The sequence below is a fragment of the Marmota marmota genome, unplaced genomic scaffold (assembly GCF_001458135.2).
Source record: "Marmota marmota marmota unplaced genomic scaffold, marMar, whole genome shotgun sequence".
Lineage (NCBI taxonomy): Eukaryota > Metazoa > Chordata > Mammalia > Rodentia > Sciuridae > Marmota > Marmota marmota.
The window spans coordinates 50,159,218-50,182,695 of NW_025999977.1; the positions used below are offsets into that span (position 1 = coordinate 50,159,218).

Sequence of the window (23,478 nt, forward strand, 5' to 3'; positions counted from 1 at the left end):
AAAAAATAAAAAAAAAAAAAAAAAAGACTTGTCAGCCTATCAGGAGCTCTCTCGGAGGTCTTTGTATCTTGAGATAAGCAGTATTCTTTGTCCTCAGAGATTGTTTGAGCTGACACACCAGTGCTGCCAAAGGCTAGTGTTATAGGTCTCCTTATCACTATTGTACTTGAAATTGTTTTCAGCAGGCAAGGACTAGACTTCCTTCAAGGGAAGGCCCACTCCTGCTTGTTGAATGTCTAGAACCTAGTGCTTTGCTAAGGAGACAACAGACCCTTAATAAATGATAAAGCACTTACCAACTCTAAACAGATTCAGTACCAGTTCTTTATATACAAGCTCCTGGCAATGTTTATATGAAACATGGAATAGTGGCAGCCAGAGAAGGAAAAGAAAAGGCAAACCATGTTCTAAATACAAGAAAGCAACATGAAGTACAAATCACACCACATACTATCTGTTGCTCTTCAGTCAAGTTCCTGAGCTGACTCCATTGCAGTAGTAGTAACAACAGTATCATCAGGAGCCAGGAGTAGCCTAGTGAATATTAAAGTGTGCTTGCTAGTAAGAGTAATGCCACAGTGACATACTTCATTCATTAAATAAAGAACTCTGCCAGGCAAAAACATTAAATTGCCTTTCACTAGAAAATAACAGGCCCAAAAGAGTTGGGCAGCTTCCCCAGAACCATGCAGCTGGGTTAAGAGTATTAAATAACTTCTCAGAGTTACCCAGGAAATAAGTCAAGGGGGCTGGCTTCAAAGCTCAGGCCTTTCTATACCATCTTCTGTTCCCATGCTCCTGTGCTGCTTGTTGATGCCACAGCAAGCTGCTTCCGCCTTCACATGCTGTCTTCTCTTCAAGATCACGTCGAAGGAACTTATCTAGTTTCTGATTGTAGTCTGCCATTAGCATTTTATTTCATAAAGTGGAATTTCTTTTCTGTTTTAAAGTCTCCTGCAATTTTGAGAGCTCTAATTTCCAGTGCTTTGACTCTTCCTCCATTAGAACCAGTATAACCAGTAATCCATGGATGAGACTAGCTACAGAAATGCTGACCAGATGTACGGTGGACAACAAGGAGGAGCTGGGGGATGAAGTTTTGAAGATCTGTCGCTCTTTATATGGCACCAAGCATATGCTGCCCGCAGAGGTGAGTAGGTGTTTCAAGTGGATTCCCCAAGGATCCTCTCTCTCATCAAAACTCTTTACTCTAAGCACCACCAGTGACTGTACCTGAGGAACGTTTAGCTTGTGCCATTGCTGGTAGAAGCCCATAATTTGTAATGGATCTAATGAAGAAGAGCAATGCTGAAAGGATGTTTAGGAGTGGTTTTCTCTTCCTCAGAGCTCTGAAGCAGTATTCCTTTTGCAAGTCCCAGAGTGTAACCCAGTTCCAGTTCTAGTTCTCTCTGGATGCCCTTTATGTCTAACCCAAGTTTGTGTTCTGAGCAGGTCACAGTAGCTCATGTGTTACCTGTTTGGACCGGGTCGGTTGTAAAGTGGTAATAAGCTCTAGCAGTTTCCTTGGCCAGTAACAAATAACCACTCTGAATTTTACATACCTCTTGACATAAAATTGAAACAAGATTGTATAACTATAATATTTATTCTATGACATGGTAAAAACCTAGCCATTTTGACCGTTGTTCTCTATTTAATCTCATGATTTGACTCTCAGACAATAAATATATATGTATAATATATATTATATGTACTAATATATTAGTCTATTGTAATATGTTATTAATGTAACATAGTATGTATTATACATATACGTATTACATTAATGTATGTAAACATACTTAGATGTGTATGTGTAAACACTTAGTACATTCTATTAATTGCAGCCCCCTTCCATGAATACTAACTCAGCAGCATATTTGAGCAATTTACATGTCTTAAATTTAAGCATTTAGATAATGGCATTAAATTGATTAATTGGGTTTGAGTTTCTACCACATAGGAGATAAAGTTGAAAATAAAATTGTAGATAACATCCTCATTGTAATCACTCAAGGAAACTATTCTTATTATGAATGCACATTTAATGAATTGTTTTCCAAGTGAGAGAATGGATAAGCATTTTTTGATTGAATTTTAAAATATTTTATCCATTTAAGGAAGTCGTCCAACCAGCAGAATGACGAAATTATTCTATGAAATATTTAAAATACCAACCTCAAAAACAACATCCCCTTACCCCAGAGGAGTATGATTTGGGCTTTGTACCATGACCCACTGATACTAGCTGCTTACTGACCTGTGATTCTCTTTGCTGTATTGTGAACACCTGTAAGATGGGACCTGTGACTGAATGTCTCTGTGTCCCCAGGGCAGGGTTCAGCCCTGCATAGAGTGGGCCTCAACACAGTTTGTTATCTACACCAGGGCAAGAGTACGTGAATAATGTGGGTTTCCCCTTCACCTTAATGTACGCTAAGATTAAGCATTGTCAGACCAGGACCAAATGCCAGAAGTGTCCCGCTGTCAGTTCTGCTGAGGGAAGAACATTATTTAGGATCTAGAGTTATTGTCTGACAAGCTACCGGTAATGGTCATAACCAATGTTTACTAGCACTCAAGAGTTTCACTTAAACATCTCCTTCAACCTTCAACACGGCCTGTAAGGGGGTCCTTATCTCCACTGATAGCTGATGGAACAGAGACTCTGAGGTCAAGGGTCACTTCAACTTCCTCAGTTGTATATGGCTCTTCAGATCAAGTCTCTGTTGAATGCTCAAAAAAAGACTATTTTCAGATAAGCCATTGTTGCAACATTTGTGATACTTTGCAAGTGCATGTCTGCCCTTGTATAAGTGCATATCTGCAGTTGTATAAGCTTTTATTGTTAGTTTTTTCTTGTCCATATACTTTTTTCAGTAATGGTTTATAAGAAGCTAGCATCTAAACTTACTAATGGTTGAGAGGTAAGATTATTAGGATCTCTCCATTGCCTAGAAGAGTTTGTGTTTTTAAATATCTTTATTGGTTTGGTTTTACCATTAACTTTTCTAAGGCAAAGAATATAAGCTAGCTGATGATGTGACTACTGAATCTTTGACCTTGACATCATCCGCTGGCCAGGTAATCAAAGCTCAGTTGCAATTTTACATTATCTGTTAGCCACCTAGGAATAGGTAACAGATGTGCATGGGTGTCCATTGTAGTAGTAAATCTTGTTCATATGACATTTAAATTTTAGGTAAATCTTCTTGGACATCAAAGGAAATAGGTCACAAGTTGTGCTTTTTTTTTTTTTTTTTTTAACCAAAAAGTAAGACTTAGTGGTTCAATGAGAAGTTAAATACCTGTGATGATTCAGTGCTTGATCTGCTTGTACAGCCAGGTTGAGGTACTTGGAAAAGTAGAATAATACATTATATCACTGCTACTGATTGATCTCAGGATCTCCAGTCAGTGATTCCTGCATGCTTTTTGGAGGTCACAATAGAAGCACAGCACCTAGAGCACGTTTTTCTACAGTCCTCCTCTCACCACTTCACAGAAAGGGCTCTCCTTGCTCTCCACAGAACTGGGCACACCACACATGCAAAGCAAAAGGGGGCCTAGGGATGCACCAGGCTGCCCTGTTCACATAGGGCCTCAGCACTACCTGCAGTCTTCTCCACACCTTGTTTTCTGGTCTCAGAAAATCTCAGAGGGACTCTCGTTCTGTCTCTTCCATGGTGTTCCCAGGCTGTGAGGAGACTTGAACTGAGACCACCTATGCACTGTTTCACACACAGCACTCACTACCATCCATAAGGCCTTAATTTTCTTGGGGTGGAAGAGGTAGTAGATTAAAACCCACTTCAGAGTAGATTATTATGACTTCTGTGCTCCAGTTGAATGAAATGAAAGATAATTATTAAAGGAGTTCTGTTGCCTCGGTGACTTTTCATTTTTTTGTGCTGCCTCAGTTTCTTTCTCTTAATTGGTCACATTTATAGATTTTTTTTTTTCCCCTCATGTGCCTTGATCACAGGAAGTTTGCCAGTGGTATATATTGCTCTTGTCAATGGCTCAATGTGCTCACATATGAATTAAAAATGTTACTAAAGAAGCACTATTATTACAAAGTGGAATTCTCTTGACCACATCTGGAGGTCATGTAGCTTAATTTCAGAGTTTCATAATATTTTATATCACTATAGTAAATCATCATCATCATCATCCATGACTCATTTTTTAAAACCATAACCCTGGTTAATGGAATGTGTGTGCCCAGTTGTTTACTAGAGGGTTCTTAAAGTGGATTCACCCTTTTTTTCATTTCTATTTCCCATCCCATGAAAAGCTCTCATATTTATAGATTTGTTTTTCGCCATGACTCTTCAGAATGCCTTTTCATGGTTTCCTGCTATTATGGCGGTAATGGTTTTCCTGATGGATAATACTACCAGCAAGATATAATCACTGTTCCTTGCAGGTCACATGTGTCCCACAATCTTGAAAGTTATAGGTCTTTCTTAGCTTGTATCCATGGCAATATATGAAGCATTAAGAGTGAAGGATGTAAAGAATAAGAAATTGGCATGAATTAGGTTCTTGGCATTTGCAGATCTAAAATTCCAAGTTCCAGCTATTTGTGACTGACCCTGAAGGTCCATGATTTCACTGAGGCACAGCATGAATTAGAGTCACAGATGCTTACAGGCTGTTGTGTGGGAGTATGTCACCCAGCTAATGAGGAAACCCGGCTAACCCCCAGCTTCAGAATCTCAAGTATGATTGTTCTCCCTCATGGTTGAGCCACTTTTGATAATGCCAGGAGCTTGATTTTTAGAATCTGATGACATTCAAGTTATTTAACCTTTCTATACTCTGCTTGCCTCATCTGATTGGTGGGACTGACATAGTACCTACCTCAGAGGATTTGAGGAGAAAACTAAATGAAATGATGCATAAGTAGAGTTCAGTTCAGAGCAGCTGCATTCCCATGTGGAGACATAGACCAAGAGGCATCAGCAGTAGCCTAGTGGTCAAGCTCCAAAGCCAGTGTAATCTGAGAAGCTCTAGAGGACAGGAAACTAAGGCCTCTGGAATCCCCAACTGGCCCAGATGCAGTACATAATCACAAGTGTAATCACCTAGGCCTGCAGAACCAGCAGGACAAGGGGCTGCTGTAGAGGAACAGCTCATTCCAGGTCTTGTTGGAGAGTAAGTACTGCAAGCAATCTTGCGGCCCTAGAGCAATGACTGGTAGATATGACACACCCTCTGGGCCTGTGCAGTTGATTCTTGAACTTCTCGTACCTCATGCTCCCCCTGCTGACTTAGTCTCTGGTTGAATACCTTTTGATTCTAGATACCTTGAGACCATCAGGATTGTGTGAGGTCAGAAGGAATATTGGTGCACCAGTCTATCTTCTCTGATCACCATCAGGCCACAGGAACCATGTCCTAGTATATCACACTAGATCAAAGTCTTTGGGGAGAAGAAATGCCCAGGATTATGAACTGGCTCTGAGCCATGCCCACCTAATCCTCTTCATTCAAGCCTCTCTCTTGTGGTGGTCTGTGTCATGATGTTCTAACAACTTGGAACTGTAAAGGTGCTGAATTAAGTGTTTTGTGGTTTTCTTGGCTGCTTTGGCCTTTCTTGCATTCCCCAAATACCTTTGTAAATCTCAATAAATGCCCCAATTGCAGTGCCCCTGAAAATATACAACAAACATAGAAGACAGAAGTATTTGGCCAATAACTTTTAATTAAGAGATCAAGCATTCTCAGTGGCTCACATAAACCAAGTTCCTCCCTTCAAGTGTCCTTGCCTGGCTGTGTGCCAACTGTGCATTATGCTTGTTCAGAAGAGCATACAGGTTATTTCATAAAATTTGTCATTAAAGCTAAGGTCAGTCAAGTGTTACGCTTAGTCTAAACATCATAACTTGCTGAGAAATGCTTTTTTTCTCATTACTAATAACTTATTGAGTAAGCAAATATGAGTGTTAGGCAAGAGGATTGTATACAAGTATTTTTAAGTATGGTATGTGCCAAGCATGTTTGGAATATGAGAAGAAAAAATATTCTTGCCAACACCTGGCAGTTGTTCCATTCAATATGGTAGCCACTGGTGACTTGTGAACATTACAATTTAAAATTAGAAATCCAGTACCTTAAGTTTTCTTATATGCACTAGTTTTATCTCTCTAATGTGGCTCATGGCTTATGGCTATGGTATTGGAGGGTGCTAATACATAATGGCTCCACCTTCCCAGAGAGGTCCCTGGACCGTATTCCTTCTGGGCTGTGCAGACAGTGAATGCTGCTGAAACCTGAGAAAAGGAGAACCAGGTCACAAGAAGCAAGTGGGACAAGGAAGCCAGGCCAGAGTCATATTAGGGAGTTTATGCTTCATCCTCCTAGATATTTTCTGCATCCCAGATGAAAAACATTCTGTTTGGCCCAGATGCTTGCAAGACTCCTCTGTGTGGTGTGTTCTGTAAGCACGTCTAGTGCTTTTCTGAATTAGAATCTGTGATGCTTGAAGTGTACATTTTACAAACAGCTATGCTGCTGTATTGACTGTTGTCACACCAGTTTGTAGAACACAGCCTTCTACTCTGAAATGTGAAGGCCTGGCCCCAATTCGTAGGAGAGACCTTCTGGGTAAAGGAGAGGAAGAAGGGGGAAAAAAAAGAGAAAGACCTATAGTGTGTGGAATTCCAGTGGAGAACTTTATTCTAACTGTTAACTGGAGCTTCTTTGTGTCATTTTATCTTCACTCTATTATAATGTAAAGGAATTGTGAAAACATACATTTGAGTTTTTCTTCTCTGATCTGCTACTGTTTGAGTAGCACAGGGGAAAGATCAGTCCCTAGAGGGTAGTGATCTTCCATTCTTTTCTTGAAACAGCCATGCTGTAGTATGATGGGGCTGTGCTCATTGTCTGGTCATTGGTCCAAGAGTTTGGTTTTTTTATGTTACAGCTACGGCCAGGGCACTAAAGGTAGCCAGCTCAGCAGGACAAAACAGCTTGCAGATTTTTTAAAAATTCGTTTATATTTTGTTTTATACATTATACTTTTGTTACTTCATTGTAAAGGATTATCATTTGTTACCTTATTTAAAACCTGTTTTCTCATGACAGATCCAATAAAAAGCTGAGAATACAGTTCAGACACACCTTCATAGGGCCACAGTTTTATTTTTATGCACCACAGATAGGATAATTGTCATGGAATGTCTTAGTTATGCTAAAGATTCACTTCACCTCAACTTTAGAATTAGAAATCATTTAAATTTTTTTTCTGATATCCTTTGTTTAAGTGTATGACAACTAGACATAATTAACAGTAAGCACTGATATCTCTCTCTCACACACACCAAAAAGTACAAAGTAGATATAAATGTCCCCATTCTACTTGTGAGGAAACTAACCTGAGTTTAGGAGAATAAATTATAGTACTAGATTCATATGATGAGTACCATGCAGCCATTAAAAGCTATGTTGTCCTATGCTTTCTTAATTAATTTTATAGTTTAAAAGCTATGTTGTAGACAAATATAACAGATTGGAAGGATGATCACAGTTTACATGGAGTGAATGAAGCGGATACCAACTCCGATATTCAGTATGGTCCTGTGTGTATTTTGTGCATGTTCTCCCTTCCCTGCTCCCTCCCCCTCTCACTCCTTCCCTTCCCTACACCTCTCTTTCTCCCTCTCTTATAGCAAAAGGGTGGAAAGAGGCATCAAGAGTAGCAGAGGGCTAGGAAATGATCCATGAATCATGCTCACCTGTTCCTATGCTTCCAGGGCATAAAGGAGCTGAGCCTGCTTCTGCTGCATCAGTCCCTCCTGCTCCCGTCTCTGAAACTTCTCCTTGAGACCCAAGATGACAATCTGCATGCCATGGGCCTAGAGCAAATCTCAACTGTCAGCAAGGTATGCCCAGTTGAATTTACTATTTATCTTTGTTTTATAGAAATGAATTGGCACTCATAAACAGTAACCATGGTTAACTTAAAATTACTTTACCTACAGTATTCTCTCACTAGAGAGCTGTGTCTGTTCTGTTCAGTCCATATGTATTTGTTTCACAAATGTCTACTGAGCCCCGCCTGTGAACCAGACTCTGGGTGCTGAGAATACAAAGACAAGTCAGAAAGCTGTTTTTGTAGAGAAGTGGTATATTAATCTCATGGACCAGCAGACCTTTCTTGACGCTTGGAATTTGGGGACAGGAAACTTCTAGCATCCAATGGATATTCTATCCCTGGGTATGTGTTTGGTTAGCTGCTAATTAAAGGTGAGTTTCCAGTAGTATTTACTGTCACCTTCTGAAATCTCAAACTCTTTTCCTCTGGCAACCTGAGCTGCCTCTGAAGCAGCCTTGTGGCTTGAAGATAGAGATACTGAAGTCAAGTCTTAGGATTCCTTCCTCAGGCTTCTGTTATCATGATTAAAGAAGCTTTCTCTTCCTTTTTAAAATTTACACTTTACAAGGGCTGGGGTTGTGGCTCAGCAGTAGAGCACTTGTCTAGCGAGGCCCTGGGTTCGATCCTCAGCACCATATAAAAATAAAGAAAGATAGCATGTACAACTACAACTAAAAAATAAATATAAAAAAATTTACGCTTTACAATTAGATAGCTCAGGGTCATGTTTTAACAAGTTATATTGTTTCTGAAAGCCTTGTTTACAGAGATCATTTTCATTTGAACTGTGTGTGTACACATGCATACTTTGACACATACATATATAACTTCACTATGCATGGATATGTATATAATATATAACATATTTTATACACATTGTATCTTTTTATGTGTATAAAATATATTTTTAAACAAAAATGTGCCAGGATAGCCTCTGAAGACCAGAGAGGGAAAGAGAAAGCTAGATCAGAAGTATGTTTGCCACCGAAGACAATAAAGAGATTGATAAAATTATACCATAGATATAAAATTTTATTAATGACAAAGGATATAGAAAGTTATGTAAATGGTTATAGAAAGTAGAATATCGTTGTATTTGGAAACACTCCTTATGAACAAAATGAGAGAATTCCTGTGCCTTTAGTCACTAAGCTGTATTTTCAAAGTCAGCAAAGGTTTGGGAATGCCTCTATTGTCACTGATAATCAGTCCTGACTGAAGTAAGGAATAAGGGGCTGTCTGTTGGTAGCCCCCTTTGCCTATCTGTACATAAGTTTGGAAATTCATATGAAATTGAGAATTATAGTGAGTTTATCATAGCCTGTTTTTTCTTTAAATGCAAGAAATCAAAAAGCAGAGCAAACTGAAGGAAGTCAGGCTGCATGTTTTCAGAGCCTTTCCCACCAGCGCCCTGCCGGTCTCTGTCCAGGCGCTCTCACTGGCCTCTTGGAGAGCAGGACAGTGGTGGAGTACACGTTGCCTTCCCATCCTTATCCTTTGTGGAGCTTTCCTGGTGCACTCCCAATTCCATAGGCCAGTGGATCCATTTTCATTTTAAAGATTCTTTTTCTTAAACTCATTTGGTCAGAACTAAAACTAGAACAGGGTTCTAAACTTCTAGCTAACCTGCTTGCACAGCTCCCCTTCCCCCACACAGTGACTATCAAAATTAAAAACTAAATGGACCTCTATGGCACTTGAGCAGTTTTTAGATGGCACTGGTAGACCTCACAATACTTTGATCTGAACTTATATGCTGCATGGTGGGTGCTGAGACTTGTGGTTTTGAAACTAACGTGCAAACTGTGGCTATAAATTACCTGAAGTTGTCATGATAGCATAAAACCTCAGTGCTCTTGGGACACAAAAATCAAAGTCACAGGTATAAATTGCTGAAAGATATCACTACCATGGGACGCTTACTTTTAGGAATTCTATAATGAGACATAATTAATTTCTGTACACTAAGTTGAGTGTTCATGATAAACTAGCCCCTCTGTGCCCTTAAAATGTGTTTAACAAAAAAAGCTGAGTATCTTTAGACCTTTTACATCCTCCAGAGAGCCGAACTTTTGCAGTGCTTCCCATTTTTTAAAATATCTTTCAACTTTTTATTTTAAGATAATTTTAAATTCCATTCAATGGGAAGAACTATTACAGTGAGGTCTCCTAACACTCCTCACCCAGTTTCCCCAATGGTAAAGTCTTGCATAGCTCTAATATAATTTTATGATCAGGATATTGATATTGATACTGTATCAACCTTCTTGGGATTTCACTGGTTTTGTCACATGTGAATTCATGTGTCTACCACTGTAGTCACAATTCAGAACGTTCCTTCACAAGGATGCCTCAGACTGTCCTTCATAGCCTCAGCCACCTTCACCTGCCCTGCCTCCCAGATAGACCTTGGCAACTACTGATCTCTTCTTCATCTCTATAATTTTGTCATTTCAAGAATGCTGTATAAATGAAATATGAAATTACTACAATTTGTCATTGCTCTTCCAACACCATTAAAGGGTCATGTTATACTTTTCTAAAAGAAGAGTTTCTGTGAGCATTTTTGCAGGACTCTTGGCAAGCTATTTTTAAATCATCTTTGGTATTGTAGTGAAAAATCTAAAACTTTTCTTTTTTAGTTTTTATTTTACTATGTACTATGTCCATTAGCAGGGGGATAGAGTTCATCAATAACTTTAGTTTCTCCCTTATTGGTTATTGACGGTAGCTCCTGTGGACATTAAAAGAAACAACATCTGGCAAAGGGACTCCTCTGATAGCAATTGGTCTAGTACAGTGCACAAGTACAAAGACTCCCTCTCTTGTTTGCTGATAGTGTGTGTCATTTCACTGTTCATTATCAGATGCTGACAGCTTTATAGGTGTTTGCAGTTACAAGGATGACGCTTAAGTGCTGATGCCAGAGGTTGTACTGGCTTTTCCTCCAATAGCAGGACTCATTCTTCCTCTAAGCTTTTCTGAAATTGCAACACCTCTGGTGAAATTGCTCAACACCCCTGTTGTTGAGCTCGTAACCTTTTACAGATGACCAACAGTCTCTTTCCTGGGCCAGAAATGCAGAGTCCTTCTTAAAGATGATATTGTCAGTGAATAGTTAAAACCCTGTGTAGTACCAACTGCTGGATTCCCTGCACCAGTCCCCATAAGACTGAGAGTGCACCTTTAAGACCTTGTTCTCTCCAAGCTGGGTGCCCCTGCTGGAGTGTTCAAAACTCGCCTCTAGAATAGCCTCTGTTCAGGTGGAAGTCTCTCAGCTCATCCCATCAAAGTAAACTCCTCCAGTTTTGTAATAGTTTTGTGTTTTAGTTGTTCAAATGATACTTGTCTAATAGACTATCAGATTTTTCAACTATGTGAAGTTCTTTGACTTCTCACACTTCTGGTAGTTATGTTGAGGACATTGTTCTTGCTTTTAGTAGATTGTTTTCCTGTTTATGTATCACTTTGGATTATAAAGATGTGGGAATGAAAATCATTTGGATCTTATTATAAATAGTAGAAAACAAGTGGCCAAAGAAAGCTGTGTGTCTCAAAACATGACCTAGGTAGACAAGCTTCCTCATGATACATAGATAAGTAGACACATAGATACAGAAATTTAAAAGTCAGTGAATATGATAAAATAGCAGATTAGACACTACCTAAGAATGGCCTAGAGAATTAGAAGATAAATTTAAAATAAAAGAAAAACAGAATTCAGCACAGAAATTTATACAGGATGTATGAAAATTTCCAAAGTATGAGTAGAGTTCCACAAATAGAATAGAAAGAATAGGAGGGAGATTATATTTTCAAAGCTAATAACTGAAAACATTTCCAAATTAAAAAGATTTGAATTCTCAAATTCAAAATGGATGTCCTTTAATAAAGTTATATATATATAAATAATTTATGTTATGTTTACTATAGTGAAACCAACAAAGGAAAAATAAATCTTAATGCCTCCAAAGACAAAATGCCAGTTTTTTACAAAAGAACAAAATTTAAATTGGCATTGAAGTCCTAATAGCATCACAAGACATGAGAAAAATGTGAACTAAAATTTTCAAAGTGAAGATAAGAAGCTGTCAATCTAGAATTCTATATTCAGCTAAACAATCACACCATGAAGGATAAAGATATTTTTAAACCAAAAAAAGAAACAAACAAAACATTTTGATGTAAGTTTCACTTAAATAATCCCCAAAGAATAAATTTCACAAAGAACAGAATTTAATCCAGAGGAAGAAGATATGAAAAGTAATGATGATTATGATACTTGTGTATTTTAAATCCTCTCTATTGAAAAAGGGAACTTTCTTTGTTTAAAGGCCTCTTTAAATCACCACAAAGTTTTAGAATTTAAATAGCACAGGTGAAAGTATATATTTATTCATGTAAAACCAGAAACCTAGGGTTTATTGACTTGGCTTGAGAAATAAAACATTCCAAAGATTTTGAAATAAAATAAGAGACTCTACAACCTTGGATATACAAAAGGAATGAGAGAAAATTATATATTTCAAATTAAATTCTAATATTGAATTATTCTTTTTTCAGGACTTTGAGTAATATATTTGTTGCTTATATTTCCATATCTTATGTAAATCCTAATTAAATCTGTACTACTATAAAATGTGCAAAATTCTCTGTAATTTGACAGTGAAATGAGATAGATAGAAATTGAAATTTATGTTTAAATAATTATAATGGTGATATTATTATTCAGTCTCTCTATTGTTTAGAATATCTAATAATTTTCTTTGATTTCAAAATACACATAAAATGTTTATGAAAGAGGAAAGACAGAAAATAAATAATAATATAAAGAAGAATACAAAAGTTACCTATAGCACTATGACTCAAAGATAGTTGATGTAGTTGAATATATTTCATTCCTAAAGACAAATGACACAATGCAAATTCCTGTTTATTATTAGCTAACTTTACAAATGTACTCTCTGGCCTTAATCCTTATCTGTAACATAGGCATACTACTAGTATATACTTAGTAGGGTTTTAAAAAGTTTATGACACAAAACTTAAGCATACACAATAAATGTGACTTATTATTTAAAAAAAATAGTTTTGTGTACAGAAAATGTTCCAATTTCATAATTCCAAATGTGCAATGGCTTCTGCTTTCTGCTGCCACCTGCTCTTTGGTGGTGCTCAGTGTCTGCCCCCACCCCATGTCCAAGGGCTATCCTGGACTCCTGCCGTGCCTAGTCGGAGTAATTCATGGAGTTAGAAAGGGAGTGTCACAGCACAATCATGAACACCTCATGCAAGGTCTCTCCCTGATGCCAATGATAATTCCCTCTTTCAAGTTTCATCACTTTGCCAGGCATCGTGACAGACACGTTTCTATCTTAGTGATTCTTAGTCACTTCATCATCTTAATAATCCTATAAGAAGATACTATTCTAATTTCACAGATGAGAACTAAGAGGTCACAAAGCTAGTGAGCAGCCAGAGCTGAAATCCAAATCCCAGACCTAATGTTCATCATTCTTAACCATACGCTTCTATTGAACTGGGAGAGCTGGTTACATTGGAAAAGGAATCTAGAATCCAGGAATCACTAGAGAAATGGGACTGTGGAAAGCACCTTGAAGAATATAAGTCAGTACTGAAAAAAACGGGAACAGGGTGGCCCAATGGTTTGCCCAGGCAGGCCTCCTTTGTCATCCTATTCCCTCACCCAGGCTCTGCTGAGCCACTCCAGGGGTTGGGTGGCTGCCACCTTCTGGGAGTTCTGTGCTGTTTTGGGTAGAGCTCATTGCACCTCTTTATCTCAAGCATGTTGACTTTAGTCCTGCCCTGGGGAGATGCCCAGAATTAGCAAGGTGCTTCCTCCAATGGCAGACCTTCATGTATTTCATGAATATGATTCCTCCCCCTCAGATCTTGCTGTGAAGGCATCAAGAACCTGCCATTGTTATTTATGATGATGCCAGTGTCTAGGTTGGAGGAAGAACCTTAATATGATCAGAAAAGCATCTGTGAATTGACACATACAACCAAGAAACCTTCTTTTCTTTGATGCTCCCCCTCCTTTTCCCAATTTCCAGCTAGCATCTCCCTGACGGGACTCTTACTCACTGGAATGCCACCCCTTGGGGCTGCCTTCTCCAGCCCAGCTGTGGCTTGCACATTTTCTTTTCTGCCTTGGTGTACTGTGACAGCAGGAAGATTGGGTTGGGGTCTTTCCTGGAATCTGCTTAGTCATTTGGTGTTAACCCTAGCATTAGTTGGACTACTACTAATTGTGTCCACACCAAGCTGAGCAAAAGTGATCCAAGTGATGCAAACAACCAGGCAAGTTCTTTCCTATGTTTTGCAGATACCTATTGGTCTCAGACTTACCTCTTTAATGACTGTTCTTTCTGCTCTTAGAGGCTGTTTTCTCAGGCATGTCTGTTATTTAAACAGGATCATAGCAAAACCCATTACTTTCACCCACTATCATCCATCCTCACCTCTGCTCACTCTTCTTGAAGAATGAAGCTCTGCATTCATTCTGCGCAGAGGTCTCGGTGGGTCCTTCCAGTGATAGGCAGCTAGCAAACTCCTTAGGTTAAGCATTTCAACCATAAACAGCACTGGTGGTTGGTTGATCTCCTTGGTGTGAACAGGTGTATCTAGCCCCTGCATGCACAGCCTGGATCTGAAGTGAGCAATTAGTAGGGCATCATATCATCATCCCTGTGCTTAAATGCATTGTCTCTTGCAGGGACTGCCATATGAAATAACACAGTAAATAAGGTAGTGTGGAGGTGGATACATGCACAGGACTACCAAACCAGAGCTGTCAAGCCCAGCTTCAGGTTGTGGTCCCAGAGATGGTCAAGGTTGGATTTTCAAAGATTTTCTTCCTCTTGTGGTTAGAACATAAGTCAGGTGATGTGTCCTAAGTGGTTGCAGAAGAAGTGCACTATTAAATGTCATGCCAGGAGTGGAGCTGATGGCATGCTGAGAAAATAGAATCTGAATATTGTATTCAAATAAATACAAAAAATTATCTGCAGGCATTTTTTTTATTCCAACTATACACAAGGGTTTTATGCTTTTCTGCCATTGTAGTTGATATTTTTAATAACTTTTATTAAGTGATAGTATATGTAAAAATAAGACAAATATTCTTCCTTAAAGTAAACAGTGAAATAATAATAAATAATATTCTTTAAAGTAATTGAAATGAGGCCCTGCATGCATTAGGCTACTGGGATTTCAGTTTACCTCATTACTGTAATTACTCTTAGCTTGATGTAAATCCATAAAATCAAAGATTTTAATTCAGAGAAGGTTCATTACCTATTGTTGAAAGAGGAATTAAGCAGATAACATTTTAATGGCTTGGAAGACAGTAGTGCTTTGTGCTTTAATAGATTTCTTTCCCAAGACCTGCAAAGTTTCATTTATTCTTAAAAACTAATTGCTGACACACAAAAACCCTAACATCTCTAACAGAGATGGCCAGCGATTCCTCGTCTTGTGATTTACAAATCCTTCCCCCTTCAGAACAGCCTTCATTCCTGGTTGGTTTGACTGTAATAACTTCAGCTATTTACTGAGCTTGAGCTCTGCCCCAGGCATTGTGCTAGGCACTTAAAAGTGCCTCTTATCTCTGAGCCTTACCATCAGTCTATTTTCTCATATGGAGACTGGACCCAGAGAGATTGTCCTTAACAAGGTCACACAGCAGTTCAGCAAAGGAACCAGGATCAAAAGTCTGTCTTTTCACACTACCAAACTCTCACTCTAATTCAGGGTTTATTTGATCAGGGGAATTAAATCAACTAATCCTTCTGGACTTGTCTCGTACTTAAACTTCCAGACAGAGTCCAAAAATGACAGGCTCTGTTGTCTCCCTCCAGCCCTTAAAGCACCAGTTAATCCAACGTTAAGGACATGTGGTTTTCCACAGATCATATACCAAAGTCAACTCCTGATTAGTTTGAGTTAACCACTTAAAAGTCAGAAAAAATATATGTGTATTTTTACATGTTAATGTACATGTTAATATAACTGAAATTATATATATATATATAATCAGTTCCTTTGAAGAATTACATCTTGTGCTTTAAAGTAACAGAAAAAGTCATAAAGCAATAGATTCTTTTCTGATAATATAAAAATGTGAAACTTCTATAAACAAAATGTAACCAAAACAGAATTGTATTTAACAGACTAAGGTATTCATTATGACTAAAACCGGGAGCTTGGCCAAAAGAAAATGTCACCATGAAAGTGTCATTGGAGCTGATGTGGGCTGGAGTGGAATGTTCCCTAGGTTGTAGAGAAGACACTGTGTATGGTGGGTGATAACTTGTCCTTGTACTTAAGTCTTGCAACAGTCAGTCTGCTCATCTTCAGGCCTTGCCTTCTGGGACAAAACAAGCAGGAAGAGCACATTGTATATGGTTTTATAGTATAGTTGGCCTACACATTAGTTAATTGGTTTTGAAATGCCATATTATTTTTGAGGTTCCTACAGTCAAAATTAATTAAAACAGAAACATTAAGAAGAGCCTGTCACGATGCTGTTTTGTGACACTAGCGTAAATGAGAATTTCTGATATGGGTAAGAAACTTCATTTCTTACAAAAATATGGACAATAATATAAAACAGAAAAATACAAACTAATTATCAAAACTGGAAAACTACATGTAGACTAAGAAGATAAGACCAGGGAGAGAGCTAGTGTGGCCACAGAGCCTCTAAACACTTACTTAAAAGGTAGGTTGATAAGGGCTTCTTAGAGCAAGAACAGTTTAAAACCCCCTATTGGATGTCCTGTTCATGTCATTGGGTTGCAAGATGGATTCTTGATGTGGTAGAGAAAAGGACTTGTTCTGAAAAGATTATTTTCATGTAGATCTATACTCAGTAAGAGAATTGGGTGAACAAATGTAGCCCTGATGGGAGTACCCATGAGATGGTCAGCGTGGGTGTCCAGAGCACAGGCTTAACACCTAAATTCCTTATGTGTAAAACTGACAAGGGAAAGTGCCAGTTTCACAGGGTTGAATTGGGAGGACTCAGGGAGGTGATGTTTGTACAATATTTAGCATAGCTTTCGGCACTCAGTATATGCTGATGTAGCGAGGAGTCAAGCAGGATTCTTGGTGTGTGGTAATGTCTCCTTAAGTTGAAAGGAAACCATGTCCATCATCCCCATTCTGTGACCTCCAAGATGTTCTGTCCTATGTGCATTTCTTGGAGCAGGTGCTGTTAAGCCCGGGCAAAGGTATGTATAACCGTGAAGGCGAAAGGAAGCTGAGTGGCCCAGTGGAGCGGGCGTGGCTCTGCGGGGAGAGGTTCCGCATGCCCACTCACATTCTGCTGTCGTCTTTCTTGAAGGTGAATGTCTCCAACTGTGACCAAGAGCTTCTTTCCCTGCTCCTGGACGCTGGACTGTTGGTGAAGTGTGTCTCCACTCCCTTCTATCCACACCTCATCCGCCACCTCCAGCAAGGGCACTGGGATGCAGAGGAGCAGGCTAAACACCTGTGGCAGGCCGGCCACGAAGCCGAAGCGGGCTCTCTCCTCCTGGCCGCCAGGAGGACTCATCCAGCCCTGAGAACTTTCAGCACAGCCCTTGGTGCCGGGCAGCACTGGGTGTAACGCGCCTTCTCTGGCCCTCCTCTGGGGACAGAGAACATCAGAGCTGAGCGCTGTTCCCAGGGCAACATGAGCAACACCTGATTGTCTCAGTGATGTCAACAAATTTCAAATAAAGCTGTATATAAATGGTGACCAGCCTGCCATTTTGACCTTTTTTTCTTTGTTCTACTAAGTGATCAAAATATCATCTCCTATTGACTGCCTCTTTTTTCCTTTTTTTTTTTTTGTAAGCTACCTTTCCCTGGGTAGAATGCCTTTAGCAAGGTATCTAAAACTGTGGTTCAGGAAGTTGACCATGGCGGTGGGTTGCGTGAGAAAGGGAGCGAGGCTGAGAAGCGGCTGCGGTTGGGATCAGGTGCCACGAGATGGAGGAAGAATGGACATAGATTCAAGGCAGGTTGGTTCTGTGAACTTGGGCAAAGTGTTCTACCTCTCCAAACCTTTAGTCTGTCATGTGTAAGAATAGGGTTGTATTATTTATCCCACAAAGTTGTTGAGTTTCATGCGAGGTTGTGTGGGTGAGGTTCTGTCAGATAGACAGGGGGGCCCAAGAAGTGTGAGCTCTGCTGCCCCTCGCTGCTGTTACAGGAATTTTGACTGAAAGGCCACGGCCAGAACAAGGTCGGCATGTGAGGAGGCTAGGGACTCCACGGTTTGTCAGCATCAGCATGTTAGGGTGACACATTTTCAGGTCCATGTAACCACAGAAGGGCTGCTTCCTCTATGTAGAATAAGGACCCTGAGGTATCACTTGCTGGCATTCGCTTCCCCTACCAAAGTGTGCACTGGATGACAGGGCTCTGGCTGGTCTAATGAATCTCGCACCAAACCCAAGCCTCAGCAGTAGCCAAAGTGGCGGGTGGGAGAAGGGGCACCCACACCTGCACAGTGACTAGTGCCCACCTGAGGCACCCATCCAGACAAGGAACCCCAGTCTCCTGCCCTTACCCTCAAGGAAATAATTTAGACAAAGGTTCAGACTAGGAGGATGAGGTGATATAAGATAATCCTTTGTCATGAAGAATAATTTTACATAAGTTTAGGTGATACGGGAGCTCCCCCTGATCAGTTTCCATATTGCTCTGTCAAAGCCACAGCCTGGTTGTAACGGGGCTCTCTATGGGGCTCTGCCATCCCGCATGTCAGGGCAGCGGTCTCCACACCTCACCCCACAGGCTCCCCCCTCCACCATGCACACACCTGTCCAGCTTCACCCTCTGAGAATAACATCACTTTGCCTGGCATCTGCATCACCATAGACTTCCACTCACTCCTACTCCTCTGGATGTAGCTGCAGAGTCCTCTGGCGAAGATCTGGCCACCTTGGAAGGAGATTGCACAATGGCTCACTCACCACCTTCTGCTGCTTATCTAGCCCAGGGTTGAGTTCCTTGTTTAAACTTTGGCACCTTATAAGCCTCTGAACTACTACAGAAAAAAGGGGACGACATATTTGTCCCAAACTAGGTAACGTCTGTCCACACAGAAACAGGAGTCCAGAAATGCCACCTGAGCATGTCGGCAGCAGCTGTGCCAGCGGCACTGATCCAGGAAGTGGGATGAGCTTACTGGGGATGGGCTTTGTCCGGCCCCACAGCTATTAATTCAGGTGAACAAAAACATGCAGTTCCTTACGGGGAAGGCTGTTCTGACAGTCTGTTTTAAGACCCTTGCTTCCACTTGCAGTATTAAAGGTCTCAGAAATTATTCAGTGCAACACACTGTTGATTAACAAACTGAGGCCCAGAGGGCCTAAGTGACTTGCTCAGGGACGACAGAAGTAGAGGTGTCTAGTCACCAGCCACCTGCTCTGCAACCAGTAAAAGGAAGGGATTCCCTCATAGAAACTGTGTTGCTTTGTCTGTTTCCTTGCCTTTCAGAAACCAAATTCTCCGTGTTTGTTTAAGCAGTTTCTATGGGGAATAAAAGAACAAAAAGGGAGAAATTCCCTCCAGATTCATACCAACTGAGTAAACTCTCCAGAACACAGAGTTTGTGTTGGTATTTAGAATGTCAACCATGATGAGGAAGTAAGATGATACCTTATCTTTCTTGTAAAAATGTCTCTCTCAGTTATCCCAGATCTTTATCTTGGAAAACAAAGCAGAGCAAGAAAGGGCAGCACAGGACCGACTTCACCCTCGAGTTCTATAGTTTTGACTTCCTGGGAAGCAGACCTGAGAGTGAGCTGGTGTAGGGAATGAGCCTTTGGCATCAGCCTAGGTGTAAACAGTGTGAGAACTTCCGGCAGGTCACTTGGATAAATAAGGCTCATCCATAAATGGGGCTGATAATGCCTTAGCAAATTTACTACTAATAAAAAAAATTGCTCAAGGTCACAAAGCTAGTAAGTAATGGGACCACGATATAAGCTTGGGATTGATTCAGAAGCTAACCCTTGGCCACAATCCTATGATAACTTCAGTTCTCACAGAGCATCTGGGTCCCTCTACTGAAGAACCTGGATGAGTTTATGGAGGACATTTGAATGACACTTTGGTCTGTTTCCCACCCCTTTTCAAGAATTGGTGATAACACTGTAACGGAGGGAGCCATGACATCCCCTTTGGCTCTTCCCAACTGTTTGCCAATGTCACGGTCTTCCCAAAGGTGGGGCCCACTTATCTTCTCTGTTCCAGAGTTGTAACATTGCAGTGCCCAGACACCCCTTGTGTTAGACTCCCATGGACCCTCCATTCAGACCTGCCCTGGTATGCCAGACTCCCCAGAAGGCAAGTGTACATGTGACTACTACAACATTCTCAGTAGTCAGTTACTCCATTGGCATCATTAACTTATTAAAATAAGAACAGGTCAAAGATTTCTAAAGTATTGATAGCCACTTTGAAGGTCTCCTGGACCAGTAGTGACCGTGATTCCGATGACTTATTTAGAACCCCCCATGCAGAACTCATAACCATAAGGTCTGAGTCCTTAAGACCCTTGCCCCTACCCCCACCCTGATCAGTTAAAGCAGAAGTTCGGGTGGGACCCAAGTGATTCCAGGTGGCCTTGCATCATTGGCACCTCCTCTCTTGTCAGCCATGTGTCTGCCCACTTGGCCTTTCATTGAGGCAACAGGGTGGTGTAGCTGGCTTTGAAAAGAAGGGATACTATTTTTAAAAAGGTATGAAAAGTCCCTGTTTAACCTGAAGCTAAATTTAGATCTTGCTTGGAGGTCGTTGCTTGCAGTTAGCTGGGTCTCCCGGGTCTGAAGGGTAGCAGCTCTGTGATGCCAGGTGTGTAAAGTTTCCCCCTTGCCTTTTACACTGGGTCTTTTTGGAAAGAAAACTCGTTATGATAAATGTAGCAGGAGAGCATTCAAATACAGGCTCACCCTATTCTTTGGAGAGAGCTGCATTTTTCTCAAGTTAACTATAAACTCAGTGCTCCCTACTCTCATTTAGTGCCAACAGCTGGGGATTCAGTATCTCTTAATAACTGCAGCCTCATTGTAAATTGAAGATGGCTTCTACAGTGTGAAAATAGGAAGATAGACTTAGGAGTGTTCCAGAGCTCGAAAGGAAGAAAAGGAGGCTCCTTGTTTGAGTACCATATCATGAGTTTTCTCTCCGCCAGCAGTGGGAGATTCGAGAAGGAAGCCTGGCTTTCCCCTTGTTCCAGAGAACACGGAGCTCTTAGATTTGAGACAGACATTGCCGGCCTGGGAGCTGGAGCTTTGCATCCTGCTCACAGCAACAGGCAGGAATTGTGCTCATCAAGCTATGGAGAGCAAAATTAAAAACAAATGCTGCTGTCCGACTCCTGGAGCATGAGTTTCTCTCCCCCAGTGACTGTCAGAATTCTGGAAAGCTGCCTGCAGGCTCAAGAGGCAAATTTCAGAAACCAGAGCCCTCAGTGGTCAGGTAGAAAGAGAAGCAAGAGGGCATGTGATTTGGAGAGCCCTGGTGGGTTCTGAAGCCAGGGCCATTCTGATGCTTGACTAGAGAAGGGGAAGGGGCAGACTGGAGCTTCCACCCTGCTAACAGTAAACCTAGCCTGCCAACCACTGTGTCAGGCAGGCTAAGGGTTACTGCTAGCAGAGTGCCTTTGAGCAATGCTGTTAAGAGAAAGCACTGGACTGAAGGCAGGCGTATGGGTTTGAAGCCAGCCTGGCTAATATATGACCTTGGGCAACTTGCTTCCTGGCTCTCTGTTGCCTGCCACACCTCCCGCACTGTGAGGCCCAGATGGGTGGGAGAGCTTCCTCCTGTGCCAGAGAGAGAAGAGGGTGAGGACATGTAGGGTGACGAGCAGCTTGAGAAGAGGGAAATTGGAAGAAAGTGGTTGCGGCATTGACCTTGACCATCCCACAAAGTAGGCCAAGGAATAGATTCTAAAATTCTATAGTGACATCCTAACCACAAGGTCTGAGTCCTTGAGACCCACCCTTGCCCCTACCCCAACTCTGATCCCTCTTTTGTTTTTCTTTTCTGTGGTCCTAGGGATTAAACCCACGTTTTTGCACACGCGAGGCAAGTGCCGTTCCAACCACTGAGTTATATCTCCAGCCCCCCAATCTCCCGCTTGTGCTCTGTGTGTCTTTACCTCAGCACCTGTTTTGTCAAGGACTCCTGTTACAGTGAGCTGGCAGAGATCAGAGTTCTGTCTTTCCAGAATAGGACAGCCACTCCATTTGCAAACCAGGAGACTTGGGAAGACAGTATACATCCCGATGCAGGAGAACAGTTGCCAGGGTGGAGCAGGATGGACCTCTTCTGCCACTTCGAGGTCCCCCTTCCTGTGGCAGGGCTATAGTTTAGTGGCTCAGGCTCTGGCATGGACGCTGCCCTTCTGCTGGGACAGAAGTGCCCCATGACCTCAGCCAGCTTCTCCCCCAGGAAAAGGTGAACCCCTGTGAATACTTGAAGCCGTCTTCCATAGCACCGGTCTCAGGAGGCTCATATCAGGCTCAGCTCCCTTACCTACCTGAGTCCTACTGTTTACAGTCTACCTGTGCCCGGAGATGGGAAAAGACATCTTCCCACCATTTGGTTAACTCATTTGTAGCTCATTTATTATTACTCCTCTGCTTTAACCAGAGGACATTTTGTACTTTGCTGGCACTAACAATGAAAATAACGTAAGGTACAACATATGTAACACCTGTATGTGTGCAAGTCTCATACGTTAATAATAGCCATGAGTCACTCCAGCAAGGAAAACAGATCTCATCCCCCTTTGTATATGAGAAAACCAACTCAGAGGGGTTTATAAACTTGCCAGGGTCTCCCCAGGAGGTAGAGTCAGGATTTGAATTCATGCCAGTCTGATTCCAAAGCCCAGCTCCTGCACTGCTGGCTCTATGCTCCTGGCGAATTCTGGCTTCATGTGCCCTGCTGTGCTCTTTGACATGGGGATTGACCACAGCCAGAGGTCACAACCAGCATCTCTCTGTGTAGAACAGAGAACCCAAAATGTCTGCAGGATCTCATAGTTCACTGAGCTGATTCATGTTAACTTCATATTAAAGAGGAAGTTTGATCATCCTGACCTGGAGAAGGGGATGTTCCCATTTAGGAGAAAGCTGCTAGGTCCAGGTGACCTCACACAATTGGTAAGTGTGTGTGTGTTTAGTCTTTCCAAACTCTGCTTGGATAGGAGCTGAGGATTCCCTGTGAGAGGAAGCGGGAAAGCAGGGACTTGTGGGTTGGAGGGACAGTGCAGGCTCATCTGGTCCTGCCTCACACCTGCCGCGGGTGGGATCTCTTGCTCAGTGACTCTGGTAGGTCCTCTGGCTTCACCAGAGCTTCCTTCACAAAGCAGCTTGGCTCTGGAGGCAGCTTGAGTTGCTTTGGGGTTCCTTCTTCTATGAGCTCTGATGTATCTCCTCCCAGCCATGAGGAGCCCCTCCCCAGGCCTGCTGCACCGCGTGTCCATTGCAGGAAGTCTCCCTTGGCATCGCTGAGCCCTGCCTCTCCCTCCTCACTTGTCACCCCAAAGACTTGGGCTGGGTCCT

The 23,478-nt window shown here is 41.4% G+C and overlaps 1 protein-coding gene across 1 annotated transcript in view; it reads left to right on the plus strand.

Annotated features, from left to right (window-relative positions):
- Positions 1-17,651, plus strand: part of Nbas (NBAS subunit of NRZ tethering complex) — a 351,187-nt gene extending 333,536 nt beyond the window's left edge. Inside the window, 3 exon segments of the mRNA XM_048804961.1 lie at positions 1,006-1,150; positions 7,764-7,892; positions 17,256-17,651. Of these exon segments, the coding sequence (XP_048660918.1) occupies positions 1,006-1,150; positions 7,764-7,892; positions 17,256-17,519 (538 nt within the window). The 3' untranslated portion in view covers positions 17,520-17,651.
- The last annotated feature ends 5,827 nt before the right edge of the window (positions 17,652-23,478 follow it).